Source organism: Bubalus kerabau, chromosome 10 (assembly GCF_029407905.1).
Source record: "Bubalus kerabau isolate K-KA32 ecotype Philippines breed swamp buffalo chromosome 10, PCC_UOA_SB_1v2, whole genome shotgun sequence".
NCBI classification, from domain to species: domain Eukaryota; kingdom Metazoa; phylum Chordata; class Mammalia; order Artiodactyla; family Bovidae; genus Bubalus; species Bubalus kerabau.
In genome coordinates, this window is record NC_073633.1 from 84,287,330 (window position 1) to 84,314,812 (window position 27,483).

The 27,483-nt window shown below is 48.9% G+C and overlaps 1 protein-coding gene across 3 annotated transcripts; it reads right to left on the bottom strand.

Annotated features, from left to right (window-relative positions):
• On the bottom strand, positions 1-27,483 carry TMEM229B (transmembrane protein 229B). Of its 3 annotated transcripts, XM_055536428.1 has the most exons (4): positions 10,076-10,209; positions 5,822-5,890; positions 5,454-5,608; positions 1-519 (listed from the first exon to the last, which is right to left on the bottom strand). In XM_055536428.1, the coding sequence occupies exon 4, from the start codon at positions 502-504 to the stop codon at positions 1-3; it is 504 nt and encodes a 167-aa protein (XP_055392403.1). In that variant the 5' UTR covers positions 505-519; positions 5,454-5,608; positions 5,822-5,890; positions 10,076-10,209. The 3 variants fall into 3 exon arrangements, with proteins under 3 accessions (XP_055392403.1, XP_055392402.1, XP_055392404.1); XM_055536427.1 differs by lacking the exons at positions 5,454-5,608; positions 5,822-5,890 and adding an exon at positions 27,377-27,483 and having other exon boundaries at positions 10,068-10,257; XM_055536429.1 differs by lacking the exon at positions 5,822-5,890 and having other exon boundaries at positions 10,076-10,187.

Here is a 27,483-nt window from a genome sequence, read left to right on the forward strand (position 1 = left end):
TCAGTCAGTCTTGACGTGGCCATTGGCCAGGGCCAGGGCCCCGCTGGGCTCCCCGGGCTCGGCATCCTTGTCGAAGCGGAGGCGGAGGGTGTTGCGGATGACGAACTGCTCCACGATGAGGGCCCCGCAGAACCAGGGCACAGCGTACTCCAGGGTGATGAGGCCCATGAAGTCAAAGTCGAACTGGGAGTAGTCCCAGGGGCAGGCGTTGAACTGGCGCAGGATGAAGCCGGTGGTGAACTCCCACAGGTAGGTCCAGAGCGTGTAGATGAGGCAGCGCACCAGCAGCGGGCAGCGGCCACGCAGGCGCAGGTACATGCGCTCCACGATGAGGATGGACGTGCCGTAGATGAAGAGCGCCCACACGCTCGTGACCCCCGGGAACTTCCAGTTAAAGTTCACCACGAACTCCCAGGCCGCCGTGAACATCACCTCGCAGAAATAGCCATGGATGGCGTACAGGTACCAGCGGGACAGCGCCGTCAGGGGCTCGGCGGAAGCCATGGTGCCGACTGGCCGCTGGGGACCAAAGGACACACAGGTGAGGGAGGCGCGGAGGGGCTGCGCCGCCCGGCCCAAGGGTCTGCCGTGGCCAGCCGGAGGGATTTCAAGCCTGCTTCTGCCTTTCTCTTTAGTCAGCCATCGTATTCCTAAGCCTGTACCTTGTCCCTTACTTCAGTTCATATTCCTTACCTGAGCCAGGGAGGCAGGAGAAATAAAAGAATACAAACAGCCCCGACTGGCTTCCTCTGAGCCAACTCTCCTCAAGTGCTACTCAGAGGGAGGTGGCTAGCACACTCCCCATCTTAACTTCTTAGGATTTATTCGTGGTCAGTGAAAGTTGCGGCTATCCTGGCCCAGAATCACCCTCACTTTCAAGCTACTTGCTCATCTTTTGCCACTGGGGTTCCCATCTCTTCCTTCACTTCTCAAACATCTCCACATCATGTTTCTGAGATCTAAGGAGCCAGTAACGTTTGGGTGTGTGTGTGAACATATAAAAGTTACCACTTTACCTTGTGTTAAGTGTACACTGAGTGGACTTCACCACCAGTTGTCTCCAAAACATTTCCCCCATTCCAGACTGAAACGGCACACTCATTAAACGCGGACTTCCATCCCCTCCCCAGTCCATGCAACCACTGTTCTACTTTGTCTTTAGGAATTTGACTTCCGTAGGTATCTTATAATTTAAATGGAATCCTACAATATCTGTCCTATTGTGACTGGCTTATTTCACCGAGCAGAACATCTTCATGGTTCATCCATGTTGTGGTATGGGTCAGAATTTCCTTCCCTTTTTAAGGCTAAATAATATTCGATGCTGATCCATCTAGATATATATTTTTAATCAATTCATCCATTAATGGGTGTTTTTGGTTACTGTGAATAATGCTGCTCTGAACTGTACTTAGTCACTCAGTCGTGTCCGGCTCTGTGCAACCCCATGGATTACAAGCTGCCAGGCTCCGCTGTCTATGGGGATTCTCCAGACAAGAATCCTGGAGTGGGTTGCCATGCCCTCCCCCAGGAGATCTTCCCAACTCAGAGGTAGAACCCAGATCTCCGGCATTGCAGGCTGAGCCACCAGGGAAGCCTGCTGCTCTGAACATGAGTGTACAAATATGTATTCCAGTCTCTGCTTTCAATTCTTTTGGGTACACACCCAGAAGTAGACTTGCTGGATCATATGGCAATTTTATTTTCATTTTCTGTTTTCCACAACAGCTATACTTACTATATTACATTCCCACCAGCAATGCACAAGAGTTCCAATTTCTTCATATCCCTGCCAGCACTTGCTAGTTTCTGGTTTTGTGATAATGGCCGTTCTAATGAGTGTGAAGTGGTGGCTTGTTGTGGTCTCATTTGTCTTTAAGTGCTCTGTTAAGTGGGGTTTTGATGTTTAGTTTGTTGAAAGGAAACCAGTGGGCTGACAGAGGAGAGAGTCCTCCTTTCTACTTCTTATTCCCTTCCGTTCCTCTCTTTTAAACCCCACTGATCTTCAAGGCCCCATCACATTTCCCCAAAGACTGGCCTGGCCCTGCGCTGGAGACTGTGTGGACCACTCATTTGGTCCTTTATTCAATGCTACCCCAATTTACTATTTTGAGGCACATGCCCTCTTGATCCCACCAGCCTGTATACTCCTCAAGGGCAGCAACTACCTCCCAGTCCTCTGGCCTGAAGCCTTGGCGCAGACCTCCCCTGAAAAGGCATCTCTAAATGACGTGCAGTTTTTATGGAGGGTGGGATGAGAGAGTTTATGGTTAAACCGAGAATGGGAAGATAAAGCACAAGAACATGAACCACAGCTCTGCCAGCTGCCAGTAGACTCAGGGCTGACACCTCTGGCAATCCTCTCTCCAAAGTGCTAGAGGGGACAGAGGTTAACAAGATGACATCTGTAGGGACTTCCCTGGTGGTCCAGTGGCTAAGTTTCCGTGCTCCCAATGCAGGGGGCCTGGCATTCAAGTCTCTCCAGGATCTCACTCCGATCTACGTTTTCAGCCTAATTCTCACATTTCCAGCTCTCCCTGTCTTACCACCATCCAGTTTATTGTTTTCTGTGTGTTTGTCTTCTTGCCTCCACAAGTACAAACCCAGCTTATAGGTTACCTCTGGTACAAAATCTTTTGCATCCTCCCAACCACAAATCCTTTCTTCCTCCTCTGAATATCCACAGCAAGTACTTTGTCTCTCTTTGGTACAGATGAGTTTGTTTCACTATGCTGATAATTTTCAATCTCCAGCCAAACATCTTTCCTGTGTTCTATACCTATTTATCCTATTCCTTCCTGACCACCTCCACCCAAGTGTCCTATGGGCACCTCATATTCCTTTCCTTAATCGAACTCATTATCTTCTCTCCAAAAGTCTATTTTCCTCCTATGACCCCCATCTTGATTAATGGTACCACCACGCACCCAGTTAGCAGACAGAGGTCCTTCTTGCTTCTTCTGCTGCATTGCCCCTTTAACCTGAACTCCCTGAAATTAAGGGCTTTGTCTGATGCAGCACTGCATCCCCAGATGCCAAGAATAGTGTCTCGAACACAGTAAACACTCAATTCAAGAATGAAGACATTTTTATCACTCAGCAAGTGCTGCATAACAAATCATCCCCAAACTCGGTGGCTTAAATAAACTCTAATTTATTATTACAACTCACATGCCTGTGGATTGGCAGATCTTGGCTGGCCTCAGTCACGAGACTGTGAGTCATCTAAGGGCTCTGTCTGTCCTATGCTTGGCCGGGATGGCTCTGCTCCGCTTGCCTCTCGCCCCTTCCCTGGGCCCAGTGGACTAGCCTCAGCAAGTTCTTCTCATGGCAAGAGGCCGAGGCCCAAGAGCAAGCAACCCAACTGCACCAGTGCTTTTCAATACTGGTTAAAGGTTAAGTCACACCCCCTAACATCTTACTGGTCCAAGCAAGTCACATGGCAAAGCCACCAAGTCAGCCATTAACTCCTATCCATTCTACCTCTTAAATATCTTTGAAATCCATCTCCTCCTCTTCTTTCCTCTTTCTCATTCCTGCTCTAGTTCAAGCCTCATCATCTCTCACCTGGATGACTCCAATAGTCTCTCAGTGTCCCAGCCTTGCCTCGCTCCTTTCAACTCACCCAGCACACTGCAAAAGCATGTATAAAAACAACAGTCTTTCTAAAATACAAACCCAATGTTTCTTTCCACTTAAAGCCCATTAGTGGATCTTCAATATCTGCAGAGTAAGGCTCAGCTCCTAGGCATGACTGGCAAAGCCCTTAGTGATACACTTCTGCTTTGGAGCCTCTCCTCCTGCTCCCTCCATTGCTGATTTTGTTACCTGGGGTGCCCTTCCCAACTGCTGCTGCCGCACAGGTCACCCCCCATCCCCGCCACCCACCCAACCCATGGCCCGAGAAGTCATAATCCTTCTTCAAGATCCACGTCCTCCTCTGTGAATGTTTTCCTAAACCCTTGCAGCTCCGGAGCTGTCCACTGCCCTGCCTTCCTCTGCACCCCGTTTGCTTCTGTGACAATAGCTAGCACTCAGCTTTGCCACAATTTGTTTGCAGGCCAGCCCTAGTAGCCGCTTGATGAATGTTTGTTTAATACAATATTAAGAGAAAAAAAGCAGGCTTCGAAACAGAATACTTAGTACAATTTTGATTTTGCAAAGGCATGCAGTGTGTGAGTCACTCAGTCATGTCCGACTCTTTGCGACCCCGTGGACTGTAGCTTTCAGGTTCCTCTGTTCATGGAACCCTCCAGGCAAGAATACTGGAGTGGGTAGCCATTCCCATCTCCAGGGGATCTTCCTGACCCAGGGATTGAACTCGTATCTCTTGCATTGGCAGATAGATTCTTTACCACTGACCCACCTGGGAAGCCCCAGTTTCCTTATATGTGAGAATAATGAGTAACTTGCTCCAAGGTTACAAGGCCAATGGATGAGCTAAGAGAAGTCCACTATTAAGGATATAGCGAATGCTCAAAAAAAGGTGGCTTTCATTTCTGGCACAGAGCCAGGCTTCAGGTCAGCTTCTCCCTCCCACCTGTGGCAGGGTCTTTCTGCCTGTCCTTGCTAGCAGCCGGGCAGCCTTCCATGCCAAGCAAGTCAGGTCTTTGCCCCTACCAAGAGCCCCAACCCAGGCAGCCAAGCTACTCATGAAAATAAAAATCATACCACAGCCCACAGGAGGACAGAAACTCAGCTGAGGAGGGTCAACAGGAGCTGGAAGCTCCTGTGTGGCTGAGGAGGTTTGATGGAAGGGGAACGGTCCCAGAACCAGCCCTGTGAGGTCCAGGCTTTAAAAGAAATGTGAGTGAAAAGGCCAGCATTCCTGCACAGTTCCTCAAGCTCTCATTTTATCCTGAACTCCCAACAGGTCCTAAGCTCTGCCCAGAACAGAGCGGGACTCCAGTGAAACTCACTGAGGAGCGAGGAGGGGTCCATGGTCTGAGGTGGGTGGACGGAGGTGACCTGGAGACCACTCTGCCTCCCACCTGACTCCCCTGAACTCAGGTCTCTCCACCTGGCCAGAACTTGTACCCCTGGCCCCTCTGTCCCACAGGACCCCAAGGAAGGGGCTTCTTCAGATGTGTCCTTCAGCAGCCTCATGTAACTGGTGGAGACATCACTCAGCTCAGTCCCCATCTTGATGCTGATTTTAAGACCCTGCTCTCGTTGCCTCTTGGTCTCATCTTTTGTGGCGGCCAAGAATGGCTTCCTGGCCAGTTACACATCAGAGGCTCCAGCCCCCACCCCCACCCTGAAGCAGGTGACACGGAAGAGATGGACCCCCCAAACCCCAGGGAGCAGAAGCAAGATGAAAGGAGTAGCTGTCAAAGGGTAAGAGGATGGTGGTGGAGAGAGAACAGGGCGAGCCCAAGACCTGGATTCCATTTTTAGACTCTTCCATGCCTGGAAGAATACAGGTAGGTTGGGGGCAGGGGAAAAATGCATACCTAGGTGAGGTCAGGCCGCGTCTGAGAGGTTGTGCCAAGATTGGTCCACGGAAGATGAATGGGGAAAGCTGGAAGTCCTGGCCGGGCCAGAAGGCAGGGGTGAGGACAGGGACGGGGATGTGAGGCAGTGTCGTCAGCCGGGATGGCAGCTCACACTGTGATGGGACAGACGCTAAAATTAGAGGCGGCCAGTGGCCGGAGAGGATTTTCAGAACTCCACTCCCCAAACCCATTTCTAATCATCACCGGAGCTATGCTTAAACTTTGAGCTAGTACAAGCTCCCCCTCCCTCTGCTAAGCCCAACAGCCCCCCCATCCCTGCCTGGCCTCCCTCCACCTGAACCCTTTGCCCCAGGCCCTTCCAGTACCTCCTGTTCTGCCCCAGTCAGAGTGGCATCAAGAGGAACCAGCAGCTCATGAGATGTTGCTTCTTTCTCCTGCTGACAAACAGGACTGTGACACAAAGATGGGACAGCCCGGCAAAGAAAACTCAGGGCGGAGTACAGCAGACAGCATGGGCAAGACTGAGAAAACAATCTGGAGAGCAGCGGATGGTTTCACAAGTAGGATTCGGGGGAACGGCACACAAGCACAAGAGCCCTCGTGTATGATGAAAGAATCTGGGCACAAGGAGTTCCCGCAAAGGACCAGAGCCAAGAGTGTCCAAGGACAGGACGCCACCCCTTCCAGGAAACAGGTGGGGCAGGGGGGAAGGCTGGCTTTCCGAGCCTGGCTCCCTAGGAGAATCTCACCTGCTATTCTCAGAACCTGCTGAGCTTTTCCTTAGGTGGCAGAGAGCAGAGAGAGTAGTTGAGAGAAGTGAAGAGAATACCATTCAAGTCCAAGATGGGCTGGAGGCAAAACCAGATGGGGTGACTGCTCTTGGTTTTGCCCAAAACTCCCATCTTGTTCCCAGAAGCTAAGGTGCTACGACACGACGACTCTGGGAGTTTTCGTCCAGAGGAGCATCTTGCTAGAAAACTGGGATTCCCCTTCCATGCAGACAGGGTCTTTCACTTCATTTACTTCCCAAATTTCACTCCCCATCCCCAGGCAACAAGGTAATTAATACCACTGCTCTGGGGAGATGCACAAGCCTTCCAGGGGCCCCTGAGAGCAAGGGATTTGGGGCATGGCTTAAGCAACCCTGAGTCTAGTCTCCTGGTAGGGGAGTGGAGTCACTGAAGGGTGGGTGGGTGCCTTGACAGCTGGGTGCCAGATGCAAGTTCTCAAACAGTCCTGAGCTTCCCCTGTGGTCATCAGGTTGAAGGAGAGCAGGGAGGGCCTTCAGGGCCAGAAGGGAAGCAAGTGGGGGAAAATACCTGTGGTCACTGGCTGACCAGAACGCTGTACAGTTCCACCCTCTCTTGCTGTGGGTGTCCCCCAGGAAAGCTCCCAGGGATGGTCCGCCTGCTACTTCCCAAGTCATATAATAATCAGGCGGTCTTCACAGTACTTTCCATGTGTTAACTCAGATAATCTTCAAGCCCATTTCACAGATGGGGAGTTTGAGGCAGAGAAAGGCTGCAAAATTAGCCCAGGTTCTTACGGCTGTACAAGGTAGCCGTCCGCTGGGACTCAAACCCAGCTCCAGAGTCTTCCCTCCTGATCAGCGCGCCTCACGGCCCTTAAGCCTGACTGCAGTCTGCTCTAAGGCACTACATTTTCTGAGTTTCTGCTTGTGGCAGGCTGAGACGGTATATGGAGAGACAACAGGAAAGCAAGAAGGACAGGAGCTTCTAGGTAGATCATCAGTGAAGCTCAGGTTTGGTGTCCGAGCTGCTGAAGGCGCTCAGCCTATCCTGAGAGGCCAGGTTCTATTCTGAAGCTGCATCCTGGCAGGAACTACGTGAAGGTCCTCCTGGGTCATAGCTGACCCTCCCAGGACCATCGCAGCAGCACGTGCCATTCAAAGACCTCTCACCAGGACATATATTACCCCGAGCTTCCCTGACTGCCAGCCTACCCCAGTGCTGCCGGGAATCTTAGATGCCCCAGCCTTGCCATGGCAGTGCCAGCCAAGAGCAGTGGAGGCTGCCCAGAGAAGCCTTGTGCCTGGAGCAGCAGCAGCCAGAGTTTCAGAAGCAACCGATCCACACAGGGTGGCCGGCAGGGGAGGATTCAGATGGCCTCGGATGCTAAGCAAATCCCAGCTGGCAGATGCGGGGGGGCAAGTGGGCCTGGGGCATAAAGTCAGGTTGGCACAGAGGCTCACCAGGGCTCAGGCAGCAATGGACAGCCTGCGGGTGGTGTCTGCAGGCTGCAGGACCCCCTTCCCAGACCTCCTGAGGCTGCCTCTCTGTTGTCATTCAGATCTCAGCTCATCCATTACCCCTCAGAGGATTCTCTGATCTCTGATGCAAAACAGCCTTCCCCTCCCTCACAGCATGCCATTTTAGTCACAGCACTTTCAGTTTCTGCTGTTTTGCTTCTTGTTCACTGTCTGTCTCTCCCAATTAGAAGGAAAGTTCCACGAGGGCGGGGCTCTGCTTTGTTCATTCCTGGGTAACCAGTGCCTAGAACAGTGCCCGGCAGTGAGATCCACTGGCTTTATCTGTGAATAAATGAGTTGATGATGAGTGAATGGGCCCAAACAGGTTCAGGTCCTTAAACTGATAGGAGCAGGTATAAAAAGTTAACCAGCTCAGCCTTTCTCGTCAACTCTTTCTTGGGAAATATAGCCTTTAAAATTTTTTTTTTTATTTCTAGCATTTTAAAGTCCTTTTCCCAATTACAAAAATGACATGTGCTCACAGTTGAAATTTAAACATGACAGAAAGGAATGACGTAGAAAGCAGAAGTCCCCCATCTTCCCACGTCTTAGAGAAAATCACTTTTAAAGGTATGGTGTGTATGCATCCAGATTTAATTTCATTTTAAAAGAAACAAATTCATGCATCATAGAAAAGGCATTCATAATTCTAGCAACTAGCAGCCATTATCATTTCCCCTCTGCAATCTTTTCTCATGTGTGTATTTTACAAGTTACCGTAATGTACTTATCCTGTAACCTGACACTTCACTCATGACATCATAATCATTTTTTTCAAGTTGTTATATTTCCCATGTCCTCCTCATTATAATGGCTGCATAATATTCCACCAAGTGGGAAACTATAATTTACTTAACTGAGATGTTCAACAAAGGGAGAACAACTGTTTTCCATATCCACTCGGACAATCACACCACAAGAAACATCTCTTTTATGCCTGTGACAGGAAAATTCAGCCCTTGTCTTTGCTGGGACTATTTCCTAACGAAAGAGTTCTCAATGATTCCAGAAGCGGGATCACTGGACGAAAGGGTATAACCATTTTGGTTTTGTTTTTGGCCACTCCGCACGGCATGTGGGATCTTAGTTCCCCAACCAGGGATCGAACCCACGCCCCCTGTAATGGAAGCACGGAGTCTTAACTACTGGACTGCCAGGGAAGTCCAAGGCACAGCTGTTTTAAGACTGATGAGTTAGGCTGTTCCGGGGAATTCTGTGTAATGCAGGGACTAGGTCTCTGTCTGAGTAGCTGCGTTTCCCATAGTGGCCTCCGTGACCATCCATCCACCCCAAACACCCTCCCATGGCCCAGGCTTGCTCACACCACTTTGGCTATAAATCAACACAGTAACACCCTTCCTGAAAGACTGTCCAGTCACGAACTGATTTTGTAAGCCTTGGCCGACTGAAAAGTAAATTCTAGCCTTGAGTGTTCAACTATCAACTAGCATTGGAGTCAAGAGTTACCTAAAGCCAAGAAGTGCCCAGTTGCCCTTGCCCTCTCTCCTAAGTAGAATCTAAGGGCTCTGGGCTCCCATGGACCAGTCCAACACCTCCTGGAAGCCTATCCAGTCAGGAGTGCAAAAGCACCGGCCCTCCCTGCCCTGCCTTCTTGGGGAGCTCTTGACCTGCTGGCTCCGAATCCTTCAGTGGAACTGACTGCCCTATTCAGACAGATGAGCCCTTAGGCTGGACAGCCTCTGGGTAAAGCAGCCAATTGTCATTTTCAAAAGTGTCATCAAGGAAAAGCCAGAGGCTGAGGCTGGAAAGAAAGGCTGTGTGAGGACAGAGGAGACTCCACAGCCAGAGGGCCCTCGCCCTAGAGGCCACTCCTCTGGACTAAGGAGGAGATGTGGCTGAAACACTGCGAAGCAGTGGAGGACTTGCTCCTCTTGACGACGTTTATGGCAGCCAATACGCCACAAATCCCTCCCCATCCAGTGCCCCGGATGCCCTACCCAAGCCACGTGATCCACTCATGGCTTCTGGGCAGAGTCTGGTAAGATCCAGTTCCCACTGCACAGAGGTGAAGCCCAGGGCCCAACGCATTCATGAGTCTACAGATGAGAATGAGAATTGGAGAAGTTGCCATCTCCTGAGGGCTGGGTGTCTCCCATCACTTAGCTCAACTGGCTCTGGCCTGGTTTTTAGAAGCCATGTAGCTGTAAGATGGCTCGAGCATGTGATATGGACTGAAACTGCTGGAAAACCCCCTCTCATTCCAAAACCATAACCCTGTGACAGGTCCTGGGATGGGAAGCAGGCTCAGAAGTGGAATCTCCAGATGTGTGCTCGTGCTGCTGAGGCAGGAAGGGCCAGTGATTCCCCTGGGAGCCAGTAACATACTCACTTATCACACCCTTGAGTGCGTGGCTCTGAACAGACATCAGGATCACTGGCCACGAGTGTCCTGGGTTAACCTTTGTCCCGGTGCCTGGCTGGGCCGCAGTGCCATTCTCAACAGTGTGAGCAAGCATTAGCTCCAGGGCTCAGCTGATCCTTGGCTACTGGGTGGGTGGCTTCCATTTATCCCTGGAATTAAAGAGGAGGAGTTCATCAGCTTAAACTGCTCCAGATCTGAGCTACCAGGCTGGTCAGAGAGGCAAACACGACAACTCCAGGCACTGGCTCAGCACTAGACGTGCATCACCCCCAGGCCACGGGGCCCTCTCCTGGAGCTGGCCACCTCCTCCCAGCCATCCTGCTCGCCCAGGTCTGGTTAATCCGGTGATGAGAACCCGGCAAGGATCCCAGGCGACTCCCACGGGGGCTAGGACTCAGCGCTTCTTGCGCCATGAGTGAATGTGTGCACACTTGTAAATCTGAGCGGGGATATAATTTTAGAATCCAGTTCCCTTCTCAATTTAGCTTCAAATTACACTCTCACCTTCACCCTGTAGTGGGTACATCTGTTCTCAAGGGCAGTCAAGAACCTCACAGAAGACAGACAACATAGGACATTTGTTTTTAGCATTTGGGGAGCCAAGCACAATTACACCTGGAAAAACAAGCACACCAACACAATGTGTGCTAAAGCCCTCTCCCCACACCCCCACTCACTCAAATTTAATTCATTCTGTTATTTTTATTATTATTGTCAGACTGTTCCCATTAACATCAGTAACTGACTACAAGCCGATGTAAATCTGATTTCATAACATCCCTTGCCACACACGTATTTTTAATATAGCCCTAAGACTTGACCATTTGGTAGAGATTTCAACATTTATTTTTGTTTCCTAAAGGAAATCAACCCTGAATATTCATTGGAAGGACTGATGCTGAAGCTGAAGCTCCAATACTTTGGCCACCTGATTTGAAGAGCTGACTCATTGGAAAAGACCCTGATACTGGGAAAGAGTGAAGGCAGCAGGAGAAGGGGGAAGCAGAGGATGAGATGGTTGGATGGCGTCATCAGCTCAATGGACATGAGCTTGAACAAACTCTGGGAGGTACTCAAGGACAGGGAAGCCTGGTGTGCTGCAGTCCATGGGGTCACAAAGAGTCGGACATGACTGAGCAACTGAACAACAACATTTTTGTTTTAATATGAAGGTGCTGAAGCTTCCACTGAAAAATCCCTGGGACACTGCCCCTTCTGCATGAGCCCAAGGACAGAGCGCAGATCCAGCCCAGTCCTACAGAAGGAGGGACCAGCTGCTCAGAAACTGAGACCAGTGTGTGACCGGGGAAACTGTCACCATACCCAGTGGACATCAAGCAGGGTGAACACAGAGGCACTACCTGAGCTGCTGCCCATGGCCCCCCTCCTCCTTCCCTCTACTCACCCCCCAGGCTCTCTGAGCAGGGATGACTTGGGCCTTTGCTTCCAAAGCTGACAACCTGCAAGGCAGCAGGGAGGGGAGCCAAGAGAAGTGAAAGGGCAGGGTTTGGGGAACTGAAATTCATTGTGTGCTCATGTACTTATGGGTAGGAAAGGTGTGCACCCCCGGATCTCTCCCCGGAGCCTCTCACTGAGAGAACTGAAGGATGAAGGACAGAGGGGGTGAGGGGCTGTGGGTTGCTATGCTCTCCTGGCCTCAGCCCCTCCCCATCTCCTCCACAAACAGGAGGGCCCCCCCACTCCCTTCTCCCAGCCTGCCAGACCGTGAGCAGGGGTCACCCTGGCACGTACCTGTCATCAGCATGTCCAGCACGCCCTCCACCCCCAGCATCACCATGGCCCAATGTCTGGGGAGTTTGAGTCCTCTTCACGGGCACTTCCCCTTCTCTGGGCCCTAAGCAGGCCCAGAGATAGCACAAGTCAAACCCAAACAGAAACAGAAACCAAAGCCCACATCCTGGCAGCACAGCCTGCCTGTAGTCAGCCCTGGGAGCCTCTCACTGGCTGTGGGGCTGCCCCAGCAGATGAAGTGCAGCAGTCAAAACGGGGTCCCTCTGGGGCCCCTCCTCAGGTTGGAGCCCCCCTCCCTCCTCATCTGCAGGCTCTCCCTCTGGGGAGCCAGGGGCAGGTGGGGGTGCTGGACAAGGACGTGATGGGCTCCCACCTCTGCCTGCAGTGTACCACCTGTCCCCAGCCTCCTCTGACACTCCCTGGCCCTGCAACTGGGTCCCAGGGTATAGAGGGCATGCTCCCTTGTGGACAGCATGACCTGAACCAGAAGTTTCTGGAAGAGAGGAACGGGCGAAGAGCCCTTAGATAACTAACATGGGGGGAGAACTTAAACTTTTTCAAGTGTATCATCTCTATGATTCTTCCCCAAACTCCTGCAGGGAAGGCAGGAATTAGTCTACCTCCCACCCTGTCCACAACCCTGCTGCGTTTTAAAGATGAAAATACTGAGTTGCAGGACATTAAGCGATTAGGCCAAATCCACACACTTGATTCAAACCCTGGTCCTGGGGGCTCCAGAGTCACCCCTCTCTCCACACGGCATTCCTTCCAGTTGCTTCCCACCCAGTCACATTCTCAAGGCCCATGTCCGCACATGCTCCTCCTTCATTGAGTGTAATCTACTTAGTCTGTTCCGTAAGCCGCTTACTCGAAAACATACAGCTGAGTCTATCCATCTAGCTTCTCCTTCAACCCAACCAGATGCCCCAGAAGCTTGAAGGAGTAGAGACCACATTCAAGTTCAAGCTCTAACTGCCCTCCTCCGCAGCCCATCACACCCACACCTCCTTTGAGATCCTGCCCCTCTTCATTCTTTTGACAAGATCCTCCCACAGTCCCCCAGTTATTCTATCACCGATGTTTCTACAGGGCATTGAACATCCTCCCATTGAAACATATGGTCCCATCTTAAAACGATTCAGTGTCTGTTTCCCCCTTCACATGGTGAATCCCTTGAATCCATGGAACTTCTGTTGGATGGAGGGACAGGCAAGGTAGAGAAAGCTCCAGCTAAATTATTGGGTGATTGCAACATCCAGTGTTATTAATCAAACATAATGATGCCTGAAAGTGTTAAGTCACTCAGTCATTGTCTGACTCTTTGCAACCCCATGGACTGTATGTAGCCCTAGGCTCCTCTGTCCATGGAATTCTCCAGGCAAGAATACTGGAGTGGGTAGCCATTCCCTTCTCCAGGGGAACTTTCCAACCCAGGGATTGAACCCCGGTCTCCTGCATTGCAAGCAGATTCTTTACCATCTGAGCCACCAGAGAAGCCCCGTATGTTCTCTAATCTTTAGGCCACCATCACAGAAGGGTTCTTTCCCACAACGCACGTAAATATTGGTTTACAATGGCCAGGGCTGTCTCTGCAGAGGAAAGAAAGAAGGGTACTTGCTATCCTTTCTCCTACCTCCAAAAGCCATCACCCAGCCTAAGGTCAGGAGAGATGGGGCGAGTGCCTGGGGTCTGGATGATACAGAAGATGTGAGAGAAGAGATGGGGCTGGAACAGCGCATCCTAGGCATCCTGGGAGACACTGCAGGCTCTCACGTAGGCAAGAGGCCAAGCTCAGGTTCAAGTCAGAGAATACCAATGCCTATTCTGTTATTTCTACAATGTGCTGGCACTCTCAAAAGGCGCATCCAGTTTTCATATACGTAGGATTCATCTCCCAAAGAGGTTTAACCAGCAGCTGCTGGCAGGAAATTCCCACCGCAACGCTCTCTCTCCTCCCCTGTAACTATTTAGGGTAAGCTGGGCTTGCAGGATTGAATCTCTGCTTCTCCAACTAGAACCTCAAAATCCAATCTACCCTCCCCCACAACCCTTCTCCATGGCTCAGAACCTAAGACTGAAACCAGGAAGCGGCAAGCAAACACTATGCCTTTTTCTTTCCTATTCTCTTCCACAGATTCCCCAACTCAGGTGCCCATAAAGTAAAGAGAAGATGCCTCAGAGACCCACTGGAGTTTGCTCTGGTTATGCATATCCTCCCCAGTTCTTCCCTTTCGACCCAGAACAACTGCTTTTACTTGTCCTGTAGTAAGACCAACCCTGAACGCAAGTGGATTTGGCAACTTCCCAAACCAAGGAGTGACAGCTCAGCTGCAAATGCAATAGGAACTCCAAATTCCCCTGGGGTGGGTCGGGGAGGCTGAGTGTGGTCAGCTCTCTCTGGGGAGCAAGGAGCCCCAGGCCCTGGGGCCTGTCTGGCATGCGGAAGAAAGGGTGGAGATAGGGGATGGGTTCCCCACTCCACCTGGCCATGTCCTTCCACTCCATTCCCCTCACCCTGGGCTTGGAATTTGGGTTTCCCTGCCTGCCTGCTGGACATCTCACCACCACCACCCACCCCCCGCCCCATCTTCTGTCTCACCTGCAGACCACCCTGTCCTGATAACCTTTTCTTCTTCCTTCCTCCTCCCCACTCTCCAGCCCACTCTCCCTGAGTCCCCCCTCTCCTCCTCCCCCCAGAACCAACCCTGACGGCCTGCCCACATCCCCCTACACCTTAGAGAGTGGTCTCTGACCCTGCGCTCCTTGCCTTCCCTCCCATCCCGCCCCCTGGCACTGGGTGGCTGCTGCTCACTGCCTGAAAGGCTGGACAGCTGCTGGGCTCTCTAATTAGCTGCCTGGCCGCCGTCCCAGAGTGAGGTGTATGTTACTGTACAGAGCTGCCTCCCCTCCCCTCTGCCAATAATCCCCTATGCAGATCCCACCGGGTGGCAGCTGAGGGGCCCTGGGATCCTCATCATGTGACCCCAGCAAGGTTCCTGCTGTCAGCTGGATAGGAAGAGACGACAGTGGCCTCACAGCCTCCCCCACACTGAGCAGGAATTCATCTCTCTGGTTTCTCCCTATTACTGCTCACATCCTTAGGAGTTCCCACAGGTAAATCCACCACACCTTTCCTTTGGAGCAATGGAGACCCTGCCCCTTCGTCGCCTCCCCAGCGGAGGCAGAAGAAGCCCAGGGCAAGGACAAGTCTGGACATTGTCAACAGCGTGACACGCAATGCCCTACTTTTCACAGCCTTCTGCAGCCAAGCCACCCCCGGAGATTTCTAAACAACCAGGGGACCGGGTCCAAGAAGTCCTGTGGAGGCTGGTTTCTTCATCAGAGGTGTCGTATTCCAGCAGTCAACAAATATTGACCAAGCACCTGCTGAAGGCCAGGCACTGCACCCACTGTGAACAAGGCGAGGTTCCTGCCCCCTTGATGCTCGTGGCTCTGTGGGGAGACAGACAATAAGGAAGCCAGCCAGCACATGCTGTAATGTCTGATCAGGCCATGAAGAAGGGAAAAGGCCTGGTAGGGGACAGAAAGAAACTAGATGCTGGAGGGCGAGTCTTAAGCTTCTCTAAGGAGCTAGCATCGGGCATAGGTCAGAAAGATGCAGAGAAGCTTTGCAAAGGGTGTCGGGAAAAGCATTCCAGGCAAAGGGAACAGAAGTGCAAAGATCCTGAGGCAGAAACAAGCTAAACAAGCTTCGTGTAATTAAGGGTCTGACATTCCCTACCCCCAGAGTCCTCTGGTGATCCCTACAGGGTCTACTAGGTCAGGGCAAAGTGCTCAGGTGCCAAGTAAATACAACCAGCCCACTGAAGACTCTTTCTGTGGTCAGGGGCTGGAAATTGTGAAACCTTCCACTGTTGCTTGGCAATTGTATTGAACAATAATGGAAAGACAAAATCCTTTGACTGATGGCCTAGAACTTCCACCTGCTTCTGATCAAAAGAATTTAAGTAACTTTACCAAATCCTCTCTAGTCCGGGTGTTTCACCTTAACGAGAAAGTAGATATTCCTTTTTACTCCAGTTAGTTTGTTAGATTTTCTGTCACTTGTGATCAAGAAAATTCTGACCAGCACAGGTGGTTTTCCCTCATCTGGAACGTACCTAGCTGGCATGAGAATCACGTACCTGAGCACCACCTACCCATCTCTGCTGCTGTGAAAACCAGTGGCTTTGGCCCCTGCAGACTGTAAGGGGGCAGAACTGCAGAATAAGAAGGTCAGATGCCCTGCACAGTCGGTGAATCTCAGCAGGATGGCTATAGCCCTGGGGGTTCCAAATTGCCCTTCTGGTCACTGATTTTTTCATTGCCCCTTGACTCACCTGGCCTTTGCCAACAGCACACTCAACAATCTTCTCCAAACGGGACATGTGAAAACTAGTAGCCTAGAGATGAGGCCCAAGCCAAGAAAAGGAAGTACTCAGAGATGAATTTTCTGAAAACTGCACAACTGCACTAGCCAGTCTGATAGCTACATATAGCTATTTAAATTTTAACTTTAATTAATTAAAAATGAATAGAATTTAAAAATCCAGTTCCTTAGTCACTGAAGCCACATTTCAAGTGCTCAGAGCTACATGTGGCAAGTGTCTACCATATTGGCCAGTGCAGAGGTAGAATGTTTCCATCATCACAGAAAGTTCCACTGGACATTGCTCTCAGAATTACCAAGGGTGACCAAAGGCTGGCAAACTTACAGACCTAAGGCTGAGCTTCACTTCCTTGCTCTTGGAAATCTTTGTTTTCTGAACAGACACCCTGCCCTCCTTCTCTCTCACAGACTCAGACCTAGTCAACCGAGGCTGCCATTGTGAGATGGGGGAGAATGAACCCTTGTTCCAAGAGAGTCATTGTCTATTGTCTGAAGAGTGACTTTTATCCAAGAGGCCAGGAGAGGGCCCTGGCCATTGGTGAGTGAGACCTGTCCTTGCATCTTTGGCTGTAAGTCAGTGTAGGGGCTGCTGCTTGGAGTGTTTTTTAAAAAATACTTCAAACCATTTATTGAGTACCCTCTACATGCTGGCCAGTTGCCACACAGGTCGTCTCGCGGGTCCCCTCCATGAGCTCGTGACGTGGATTGACTCAGGAGGCAAGGGAGGCTCAGAGGTTTAATGACAGCTGGAAAATGGGAGGACCAAGGTTTTCATCAGCACTTCCCCTCCCATCACTCATGAGAAATGCGGATGTGTGGACAGGAGTCAGGGCACTTAATTCTCCTATGGCAACAGGCCACCTACAGCTGCCCCTTCATTCTTACAGCAAACAATTTCATATGACCTGCCCCTTCCAGCCTACTCAAGCCCACCCAGGGGCTTGGGAGAGATTCCTTCCATGGATCTGCCCATGAAGGCCCAGTTATTGAAAGACACCTTAGAACACATCAGAACCAAAGGAAGGTCATGGTATAGAAGATAAACCCTGGAAGGGGGTAGGGGTCAGAATACAGACACGTGACATTGCTCCTGGGCAAAGAGGAGAAGGGTGTGATCAAATTTTTGGTTTGGGAAAGACATCTGGACCATGGGTTCCTTATCTTTGCATCCTCATGTCCTGGATAAAACCTGACATACAGTAGGAACTCAAAATCCAAGTATAGGAACTCAAAATCCAAGTACTGGATGGGAGAAAAGGCAGGGGGCAGGTCCCCCAAGAGTGAGAGGCTGGGCCAAGAGGATCCTGAAGGGCAGGTGCACTGGGGGGAAGACTGAGCAATGAGTTGTTCAGGAGGAGCTGTGATGGTCGCTGTTTGCTCTGTACATGACCTGAACTGATCGTCCCTTTAGGTAATGGCCCAGAGGAAAGGCCAGCATACATGAGGCTGGGCGCTGCCTGCAGCCAGGCACTTCCTCTGGGGGCCTTAAGCCATGCAACCCTGGTCCCTCTGGACTAGCTTCTCCCAGACAGCTCCATCCACTGTGAAAGCACCGAGCCTTGCAACACGTTCAAATATGGCTCCAAACAGCACTTAGGCAAGAGTAATTAAAGGGAATGTTATCTCAGTCAGGCTCTCATTAGCCACGTAATTAGACTGCTGAAAATAATTAACATTCCTTTTGACAAAGGAAGCAGAGGACCCATTACATTCATTAGGACGGCGTCAAACCAGCCTGCAGAAGGCCCAGAAGAGGACTCGTCACCTCCCAGGCCTGCACAAGACAGAGTCAGCATCCAGGATCCCAGACCAGGTGGCAAGTCCTGCCCTGGGTCAGGCTCCTGGGTGAGCAGAGAGAGACGGCAATGGATGCCTTCGTGTACATATTACAGATGGTAATAGTAAGACACTCACTAAAGAAGATTTGAAGGAAATGTATCACTGTATCAAGATGGCAGCCCAGGGGCAACTGTGTACCTCCCACAAGGCCCTTGAAAATGACAGAAAAGACATTTTCCAAGAAGAATAAATCCATTAGAGCACCAAAAAACAAGAGGGAATTCTATCCTTGAAGATGGAAGCAAATGAGAATAAACTGAGAGAGAAACCACAATCCCCCCCAAATAAAACCATGAAAAATAATAATAACTGACATTCATACAGCACATATATATGCTGTATGAATATATCTCTTTGAACCCTCACAAAAATCCTTTGAGACAGAGACTATTATTTTCCCCACTTTACAAATGAGACCCAGAGTTACATAGTTTTCCCAAGGTCATAGTGCTAGTAAGTCCCGGCGCTAGGATTTGAACCCCAACAGGGTAGCTAAGGATTCTACATTTGGGAGAATGGCTCTGGGAGCTCCAAGTTTGGAGCAAGCAGATTAGGGGTCCAGGAGAGGCCCTGAATGGTTGGTCATGGGATCTGGAGCAGCCAGGGAAGCAGCCCCTGCCCCACGTCTCCACCCAGGTATCCCTCCACCAGGGACATTAGGGCACTGAGGCAAAGGGACACCTAGAGAGCTCCTGCATCCCCAGCAGGTACATCCCACCCTCCTGTCCCCAAACAGTGGTGGCTGGCTCGAGAGCATGTAATTGGGATTCATACAGAGGTGACTGAAAAACATCAAAATACAGAGAGAGAAACACAGCCAAGACTCACCAAACATTTGACAAAAACCAAAACATCCAAAGAAGCACCAAATTAGAGAACACAAGTTCTTGCTAGAAAACAAAATTAATAAAGTCAATAGACTGAAACATTTGTCACAGTGTGATTAATATCCTCTGAGGGACAAGAAGGGCTCCTGAATCTATGAACCCAAATGAGCCATTGCCAGTAGAATGTCAAAGATCTCAGAAATGAAGGAACCACTCCACGGTTAACTGGTTATCTCTGGATGAAAGAACAGAGTGACTTCATTAAAAATTTTCTTTGTATAACTCTATTTTTCTAAGCTTCTTACACCATACATGTATCACCTGTAGAATCAGAAAAGTTTTGTTTTTTTTTTTTAATGCCTGGTATGAGGTAGGCGGTCAGTAAGGGGTAGATCCTGCCACCTACAGCAACCCTTGGCCCCATCCAGGCTGGTACATAACTTGCCATCCCCCAGTCGCTCCATCCACGCTCTCATCTCTGGGTCTTTGCGCACACGGCTCCCCTCCTGGAATGCCCTTATTTCTGTTTACCCAGATTTGCCTGTCCTTCAGTGCCCACTCAGAGATGACCCTTGTTAATGAACAGTCCCTCCATCAATCTTACCTAAACCACCCTGATCCCTCTCCTCCCAAACCCCTAAGAGCCTCTAATTCTCCAGGGTCACAGGATAACTCTTGATGAGTTGTCCTGTGGGGTCACAGTACTGAAGACTTACATGTCCTTTATCTTTCAGTGACCAAGTCTTGTCTCCCCAACTCAATGGTAGGCTTCTTAAAGGCATAGAAGGAATGAGCTTTCTTTTTATACCCTACCGTGCCCAAATAAAGCTGTGAAGCTTTCGCAAGAACATTCTTATGTTTCAGTTGAGTGAATGATGAATGAGCTTCTGTTTCTGGTGGGAGCAGGAAGAGGGAAATTATCATGGCGATGCGGTTACTCAACAGGGCTGGGTGGCACAGCCAGGCCCTCCCATGTGGGTAAGGCCCTCATAAATATGTCACCTGGTCCCGGAAAGCTCGACCTCCCATCCCTTGGGTGGGATCCTGAAATACCTGTAAACCCAGTGTGGACGATTGCTAAGTCTTGGGGCAAAATGTAGATGAGGAGTAAGACATTCATATGGTCTTGTCTCCCCACAGACGGCTTATTAGTAGTGAGGAAAAATCAGTAAACACACAGTGAAGAAACGGGACACCTTGGCCAAGTTATCAAACTTAACATCACACAAAAGTGGCGGAAGGACATCTGGTGCCTCTGGATGTAACACTGAAAAAGACACAATATCATTCCTGTGCGTGCTAGCCGGGAAGGCGCAACTTGGCATCTAAACATAAACCAACAACAGACCAGTCCAAAGGGAAGAGTCTTCCTTTTTTTTTTTAAGGTGAAAAGGAGGCTATCTTCTTTGAACATGTCAATGTCATGAAAGACAGAAAAACTGAGGAACTGTTCTGGATGAAAAGAGACTAAAGAGACATAACAAATGCCATGTTGGATCCTGAACCGGAGAAAAATGCTGCAAAGGATGTTATTAAGTTAATCAACAAATCTGCAATAAAATCAGCAGATTAGATAGTGTCATATTAAAGTTCAACATACTGCAGATATTATAAAACAGTATCCTTATTCTTAGGAATCCACACATGAATTATCCAGAGAGAAAGGGCCACCATGTAGGCAACTGACTCTAAAAAGGTTCAGAAAAAAGAGAAAGAAGGAGAGAGAACATAAATGATAAAGCAAAATGTTAAAAAAATATTGAATCTGGATAAAGAGTATATATGTATTCTGTGGGCTTCCCAGGTGGTACTAGTGGTAAAGAGCCCAATCCCTGGGTGGGGAAGATCCCCTGGAGGAGAGCATGACAACCCACTCTGGTATTCTTGCCTGGAGAATCCTATGGACAGAGGAGCCTGGGGTCTGCAGCAAAGAGTCAGACACAACTGAAGTGACTTAGCATGCATGCATGTGTGTTCTGTACTATTCTGGCAACTTTTCTGAAGTTACTTCTGAAGTAAGTCTGAAATTACTGTCAAGTAAAAAGTTAGGAGAAAAATAATGACAACAACACAGGAACCCCTGCCATTAGGGGGTGGGATGGAGTAGAGCAGATAGAGGGTGAATGCAGGGGGACACTGGTCATCACCTGTCTACCTGGGCCCCAAATTCTAGCCCTGTCAATGGGTCCCTCATAGACACATTTCCTCTCCAGTGGGGCCTTCCCCTTCTCTTACTTCTCTACCCGTTTACTCCTCTCTCTCCCCAAGATCAGCAATCTTCCAGGAGACCACCCTATCAGGACGAGAGGACAGGATTATTTAGATCTATTCTTGGACGTAGTTAATATTTGCTGGAGTGTTTTGACACTTGTTTTATCCACAAGCCCATACTAATGAGTCAGTGTATGTTTGTGAAACCACAGCCTTCTAAGTATTACCTGGTATTTCAAATAGCTGTGAAAAGAAGAGAAGCGAAAAGCAAAGGAGAAAAGGAAAAATATAAGCATCTGAATGCAGAGTTCCAAAGAATAGCAAGAAGAGATAAGAAAGCCTTCTTCAGCAATCAGTGCAAAGAAATAGAGGAAAAACAACAGAATGGGAAAGACTAGAGATCTCTTCAAGAAAATCAGAGATACCAAAGGAACATTTCATGCAAAGATGGGCTCGATAAAGGACAGAAATGGTATGGACCTAACAGAAGCAGAAGATATTAAGAAGAGATGGCAAGAATACACAGAAGAACTGTACAAAAAAGATCTTCATGACCCAGATAATCACAATGGTGTGATCACTGACCTAGAGCCAGACATCCTGGAATATGAAGTCAAGTGGGCCTTAGAAAGCATCACTACGAACAAAGCTAGTGGAAGTGATAGAATTCCAGTTGAGCTATTCCAAATCCTGAAAGATGATGCTGTGAAAGTGCTGCACTCAATATGCCAGCAAATTTGGAAAACTCAGCAGTGGCCACAGGACTGGAAAAGGTCAGTTTTCATTCCAATCCCAAAGAAAGGCAATGCCAAAGAATGCTCAAACTACCACACAATTGCACTCATCTCACACGCTAGTAAAGTAATGCTTAAAATTCTCCAAGCCAGGCTTCAGCAATATGTGAACCATGAACTTCCTGATGTTCAAGCTGGTTTTAGAAAAGGCAGAGGAACCAGAGATCAAATTGCCAACATCCGCTGGATCATGGAAAAAGCAAGAGAGTTCCAGAAAAACATCTATTTCTGCTTTATTGACTATGCCAAAGCCTTTGACTGTGTGGATCACAATAAACTGTGGAAAATTCTTCAGGAGATGGGAATACCAGACCACCTGATCTGCCTCTTGAGAAACCTGTATGCAGGTCAGGAAGCAACAGTTAGAACTGGACATGGAACAACAGACTGGTTCCAAATAGGAAAAAGAATACGTCAAGGCTGTATATTGTCACCCTGTTTTTTTAACTTATATGCAGAGTACATCATGAGAAACGCTAGGCTGGAAGAAGCACAAGCTGGAATCAAGATTGCCGGGAGAAATATCAATAACCTCAGATACGCAGATGACACTACCCTTATGGCAGAAAGTGAAGAGGAACTAAAAAGCCTCTTGATGAAGGTGAAAGTGGAGAGTGAAAAAGTTGGCTTAAAGCTCAACATTCAGAAAACAAAGATCATGGCATCCGGTCCCATCACTTCATGGGAAATAGATGGGGAAACAGTGGAAACAGTGTCAGACTTTGTTTTTCTAGGCTCCAAAATCACTGCAGATGGTGACTGCAGCCATGAAATTAAAAGATGCTTACTCCTTGGAAGGAAAGTTATGACCAACCTAGATAGCATATTCAAAAGCAGAGACATTACTTTGCCAACAAAGGTCCATCTCGTCAAGGCTATGGTTTTTCCTGTGGTCATGTATGGATGTGAGAGTTGGACTGTGAAGAAGGCTGAGTGCCGAAGAATTGATGCTTTTGAACTGTGGTGTTGGAGAAGACTCTTGAGAGTCCCTTGGACTGCAAGCAGATCCAACCAGTCCACTCTGAAGGAGATCAGCCCTGGGATTTCTTTGGAAGGAATGATGCTAAAGCTGAAACTCCAGTACTTTGGCCACCTTATGCGAAGAGTTGACTCATTGGAAAAGACTCTGATGCTGGGAGGGATTGGGGGCAAGAGGAGAAGGGGACGACAGAGGATGAGATGGCTGGATGGCATCACTGACTCAATGGACATGAGTCTGAGTGAACCCCGGGAACTGGTGATGGACACGGAGGCCTGGTGTGCTGAGATTCATGGGGTCGCAAAGAGTCGGACACGACTGAGGGACTGATGTGATCTGATGCTGCCCAGATTTGTGGTTAGTCCTATTCATACTGCCTGACTTTAGGTCTTTAGACTATGTTCATCCCTTTTGAGATCTCATGCAGGCACAGCCTCTCTCCCCCAAGTACCATGTCTGTCACAGCTGAGTGTGGCCACTTTATTTGTTTTTTTCTTCTATTTTTTGGGCACACCGCATGGCAGTTCCCCTACCAGGGATCGAACCTGTGCCCCCTGCCATGGAAGCATGGTCTCTTAACCACTGGACCACCAGGGAAGTCCCAGGGTATGGCCACTTTAAATAACGCACCTCTTTAAATAAGGGGCAGGTGATGGAGTCTCTTTAAGCAGCCTCACTGCAGGAAAGGGAATCAAGCAAACCATCATATTGTGCAACTTCATTTATTTATTAATTCAGAAATCCTCATATGCATCTCTTATGTACAGACTACTCAGTGCTAAGTGGGTTGAAGTAAGAAAGCTGAAGCACAACAGTGGCGCTGATTGTCTTCAGAACATTGTAAATATACAATCTTGGAAATTCTACTGTAGCACCAAATACCAGAAGCCTAGTAATGATAATAACTTTGACAGTGCCTTTTACTTAAATGAACCTACTTCAAGTTCATCTCATTATTCATGCACTCATTCACATGTTCCTTAAACAATTACTCAGTATCTATGTCATGCCACCAAGTACACAGAAATACCCAAGAGGCAAAGACCACAGGCAAAGACACCTCAGGCCACAGGTGGCTGACATTCTAAGTGATCCCGGATTGTCCAAATGGCCCACGAGACACACAGTTAGGGCCACCAGTCACAAAGGGGCACCAGAAGAAATTCTTTTAAAGAAGGGCAAATGAGAGAGATTAAAAAGGAAGCTACGAGAGAGAATAAAAAAGAAGCTGCAGTGACTTTGGTATACAAATAAATTTTGTTGTTTCTGAAAACATTATTTTATATTATAATTTAGAATGAGGTTAATTTATTTTTAATTACTTAGGAAACCCTAAGCCCTTCCGTGCCAAGAGCCTCTAGAGACCTTAATCCAGCCAAACAGTAAGTACAGGTTGCAATCCTAAATGTCAACATGGGTCAGGCAGCCAACTCAAATTAGCAAAGACTCCAGAACTATTAAGAAAGCAGGACTGGAAGGACTCAGTGAGAGATTTACTGGAGGTGGGGCAGGAGGCGGGAAGGAAGGAGGTGTGAGAGAGAGAGGAGAATGGCACCCATAGTTCTGACTTGGGCAATGGTAGGGTCATTCACTGAGAGAAGAGGATGCAGGCAAAGGTGTGCATCAGAGGTGATCCACAGTGAACTGTGTTTCGATGCTCTAATTTTGAGGCCCACAGGATTCTAGGCTGGAGGCAGGTCTCAGCCCCCACTGGCTGCAGTGGTAGAGAGGAGGGGCCTGCGGGGGAGGAGGTGCAATAGGTGACCTCCTGGGCCCACAGAGGGTGGATGATGAAGCCTGTGGAGGGGCCAGGGAGGGAGCAGGATGCCCAGGAAGGGGTCCTCCTAGGGAAGTGGGGGCAGGACAGCGTGAGGGGCCACGGCCAACCGCAGAGGCAGGCCAAATGGGGACTGAGGGGAGTCGGCAGCAAAGAGGCTCCTGGGGACCTTTGGGACTGGGACAGTGTGGACAGGCGACTCTCTCAAGAATTTTGCTTATGAAGGGAAGGGGAGAGAAAAGCTGCTGGAGAGTAGAGATGGGGGCAGGGGGAGGTGTCCTTTCTCCCTTCCTCCTTCCTTCTTCCCACATAAGAGAGATGTGTGTGTGTGTGTGTGTGTGAGTCACTCAGTCATGTCTGACTCTTTGCAACTTCATGGACTGTAGCCCATCAGGCTCTTCTGTCCATGGAATTCTCCAAGCAAGAATACTGGGTGGGTTGCCATTCTGTTCTCCAGAGGATCTTCCCTACCCAGGTATCAAACTTGGCTTTCCTGCATTGCAGGCAGATTCTTCATCATCTGAGCCACCAGGGAAGCCCTAAGAGAGACATAAATATGTTAGAATGCCCAGGAGAAAACCACAGTGAGGGAGAGCTGTGTCTGGGACATACACCGTGGGATACATATGGATGCTCTGGGCTGACCTGAGGTCACGGAGGGAGCACCGTGAGCCACAGTCCCAAAGACCAAGGACAAGTGTGTCATTATATTAATAACCCCTTTCCAGAGAGGAGACCCAGGCAGCCAGAGTTAAGGTCATACAAGTACTAAGGTGCCTTGACCCGAAAGCAGATCTCCCAGTTCCTGGCCCTCCTGCTTGTTCTTCCAGACCAGTAGTTCCCAGTGGGGCTGCCCCTGGAAATGGGGGGATGTGGGGGCCCTGTGTCAGCACCAGAGTGGGTGGGGAGCGCTGCAGATACTTATTAGTGGGGACCTGGAATGCCGGACGCCCTGCAGTTCCCACAACAACCCACGAAAGAACCCTCCCACATAACTTAGAACATGCCACTGGGCATTCACAGAGGGGAAACGCCCATTCATAGTTATCAGCATCTAGAACCAAACTCCTTTCTGAAATAAATACAGGAGATTTTTGCACAGTTTTAACATATACTGAATTGACCAGGAATACCACTGGAGTGCAAACCAAGGGGATACTGTACTTTATGTTGGGAACTTTACCAAGAGAGGTTCACCGACTGGAAAAACCACATCAACTTCAGGGGCGCCTCTCCTGGTATCTGAGTCACCCACATGACACACCTGTATCTTGTGGGTATTTGTGGCTGAGAATGTAACATTCTCAGTGATTCTATGCACAGGTTCCAGCACCTGGCTCCTTCCTTCTGTTTTCTGTGTCGTTGTGCCCAAGCAATCCATATTGGAATATGTGGTATTGTATTATAATTAATTTTCCCTTTAGTTTTCTTTCAGTTTAGGCATATTGATTTTTAAATTTATGTATACAGGTATGTCATATTATCTATAAATTTTAATTGGGGTAATCGGGAGGCATTACAAATAATTGTTCTAATAAAAAGGGACACCATTCTAGATTGTGCAGTGGAAGGGAAATTGCAGTGCTGAGGGAAATGGAGGTGAGTAGAATCAGGGTGGCTTCATGTGACCAACCCCAGACAGGAAGTTCAATGGTCTCTTACAGATATTGACATGAAGTTCCTGAATGATGGGTACACAGTGTGATCAAACCTTGGGGCTGAAGACAACTATACAATTGGGGGCCTTTGGGAAATTTCATCTCCACAAATAATTTAAATTATACTATACTGCAGCATTTTCCAGCACGTAATAATAGGTAGAAGACCGCATGTCATCTGCAGGGCCCAGGGAAATGACAAATGGTTGAATGTCTGGAGGCAGAGGTGTGTTTAGATGAAGTCAAAGAACGAGGTGCCAGGCTTGGTCTGGTGAATATCTTCCTAATGGATGAGAAGATGAGTAAACAGTATGTAAGAGGATGCTTAAGGATATTTATGGAAATGCTATATCACGAGGAATCGTGAACAGAAATAGGGATAGAGAAATGATCTCAGAGGACCTCCAATGGGTTAGAAAAACAGGCCAGAAATACTTACGGCTCAGAATATAAGAGGGGCTGGTTACTTAATGGTAGGGGAAAGGTGACCTCAACTCCCATAGGCATGCCCATCACTGCCAAATAGGTACGAAGGGTTCAAAAAAAGTGTCTTTCTGTGTATACCTAGGGCTGATTCATGTTGATGTATGGCAGAAACCAACACAATATTGCAAAACAATCATCCTCCAATTAAAAATAAATAAACTCTTTACAAGTGTCCTTCAATCAAGAGATAGCTAACTGATTCATGTATCCTCCCCATCTGAGGTCACCTGGGGATGGGAAAAAAGGAAAGTCACAGCCTGCTGGCTTGGATACTAATGGAGGGCCTGGAAACAGGGCTGTCTGAACCTTCCACAAACCCTCACAACTCTATTATCTCTCCTCTCGATTCCCTCATCCAAAAATGAAGAAAACACAATAAAACACTTTAGATTCCATCACTGTACATTTTTCTACTGTTCTGCTGTTCTTCCAGGAGCATTTGTGTAATATATATATATATATTTTAATTTTAAAATGTCAGGTTGAAGCAGCTATAGGGATTAACAAGAAGAGTGATTCTCCCTTCTCAGAAGGTGGTAGAGGAATGTGGCTCACCTGGGCTCTGAAGAAACATCCAGGTGTAGGACTTGCATCCAGGAACCAGTTTATAAGTCTCTCTGCAGAGCTGACTCGGTCAAGGGCCAACAGCCTAACCCCCCACC

Excerpts from the sequence above, each read along its gene's own strand:
- TMEM229B (XM_055536427.1), bottom strand. The coding sequence starts at position 10,202 with ATGCTTGCTCACACTGTTGAGAATGGCACTGCGGCCCAGCCAGGCACC. Across the intron at positions 520-10,067 it reads AGGGTGTGATAAGTGAGTAT|CGGCCAGTCGGCACCATGGC; the intron begins GTTACTGGCTCC and ends TTTGGTCCCCAG.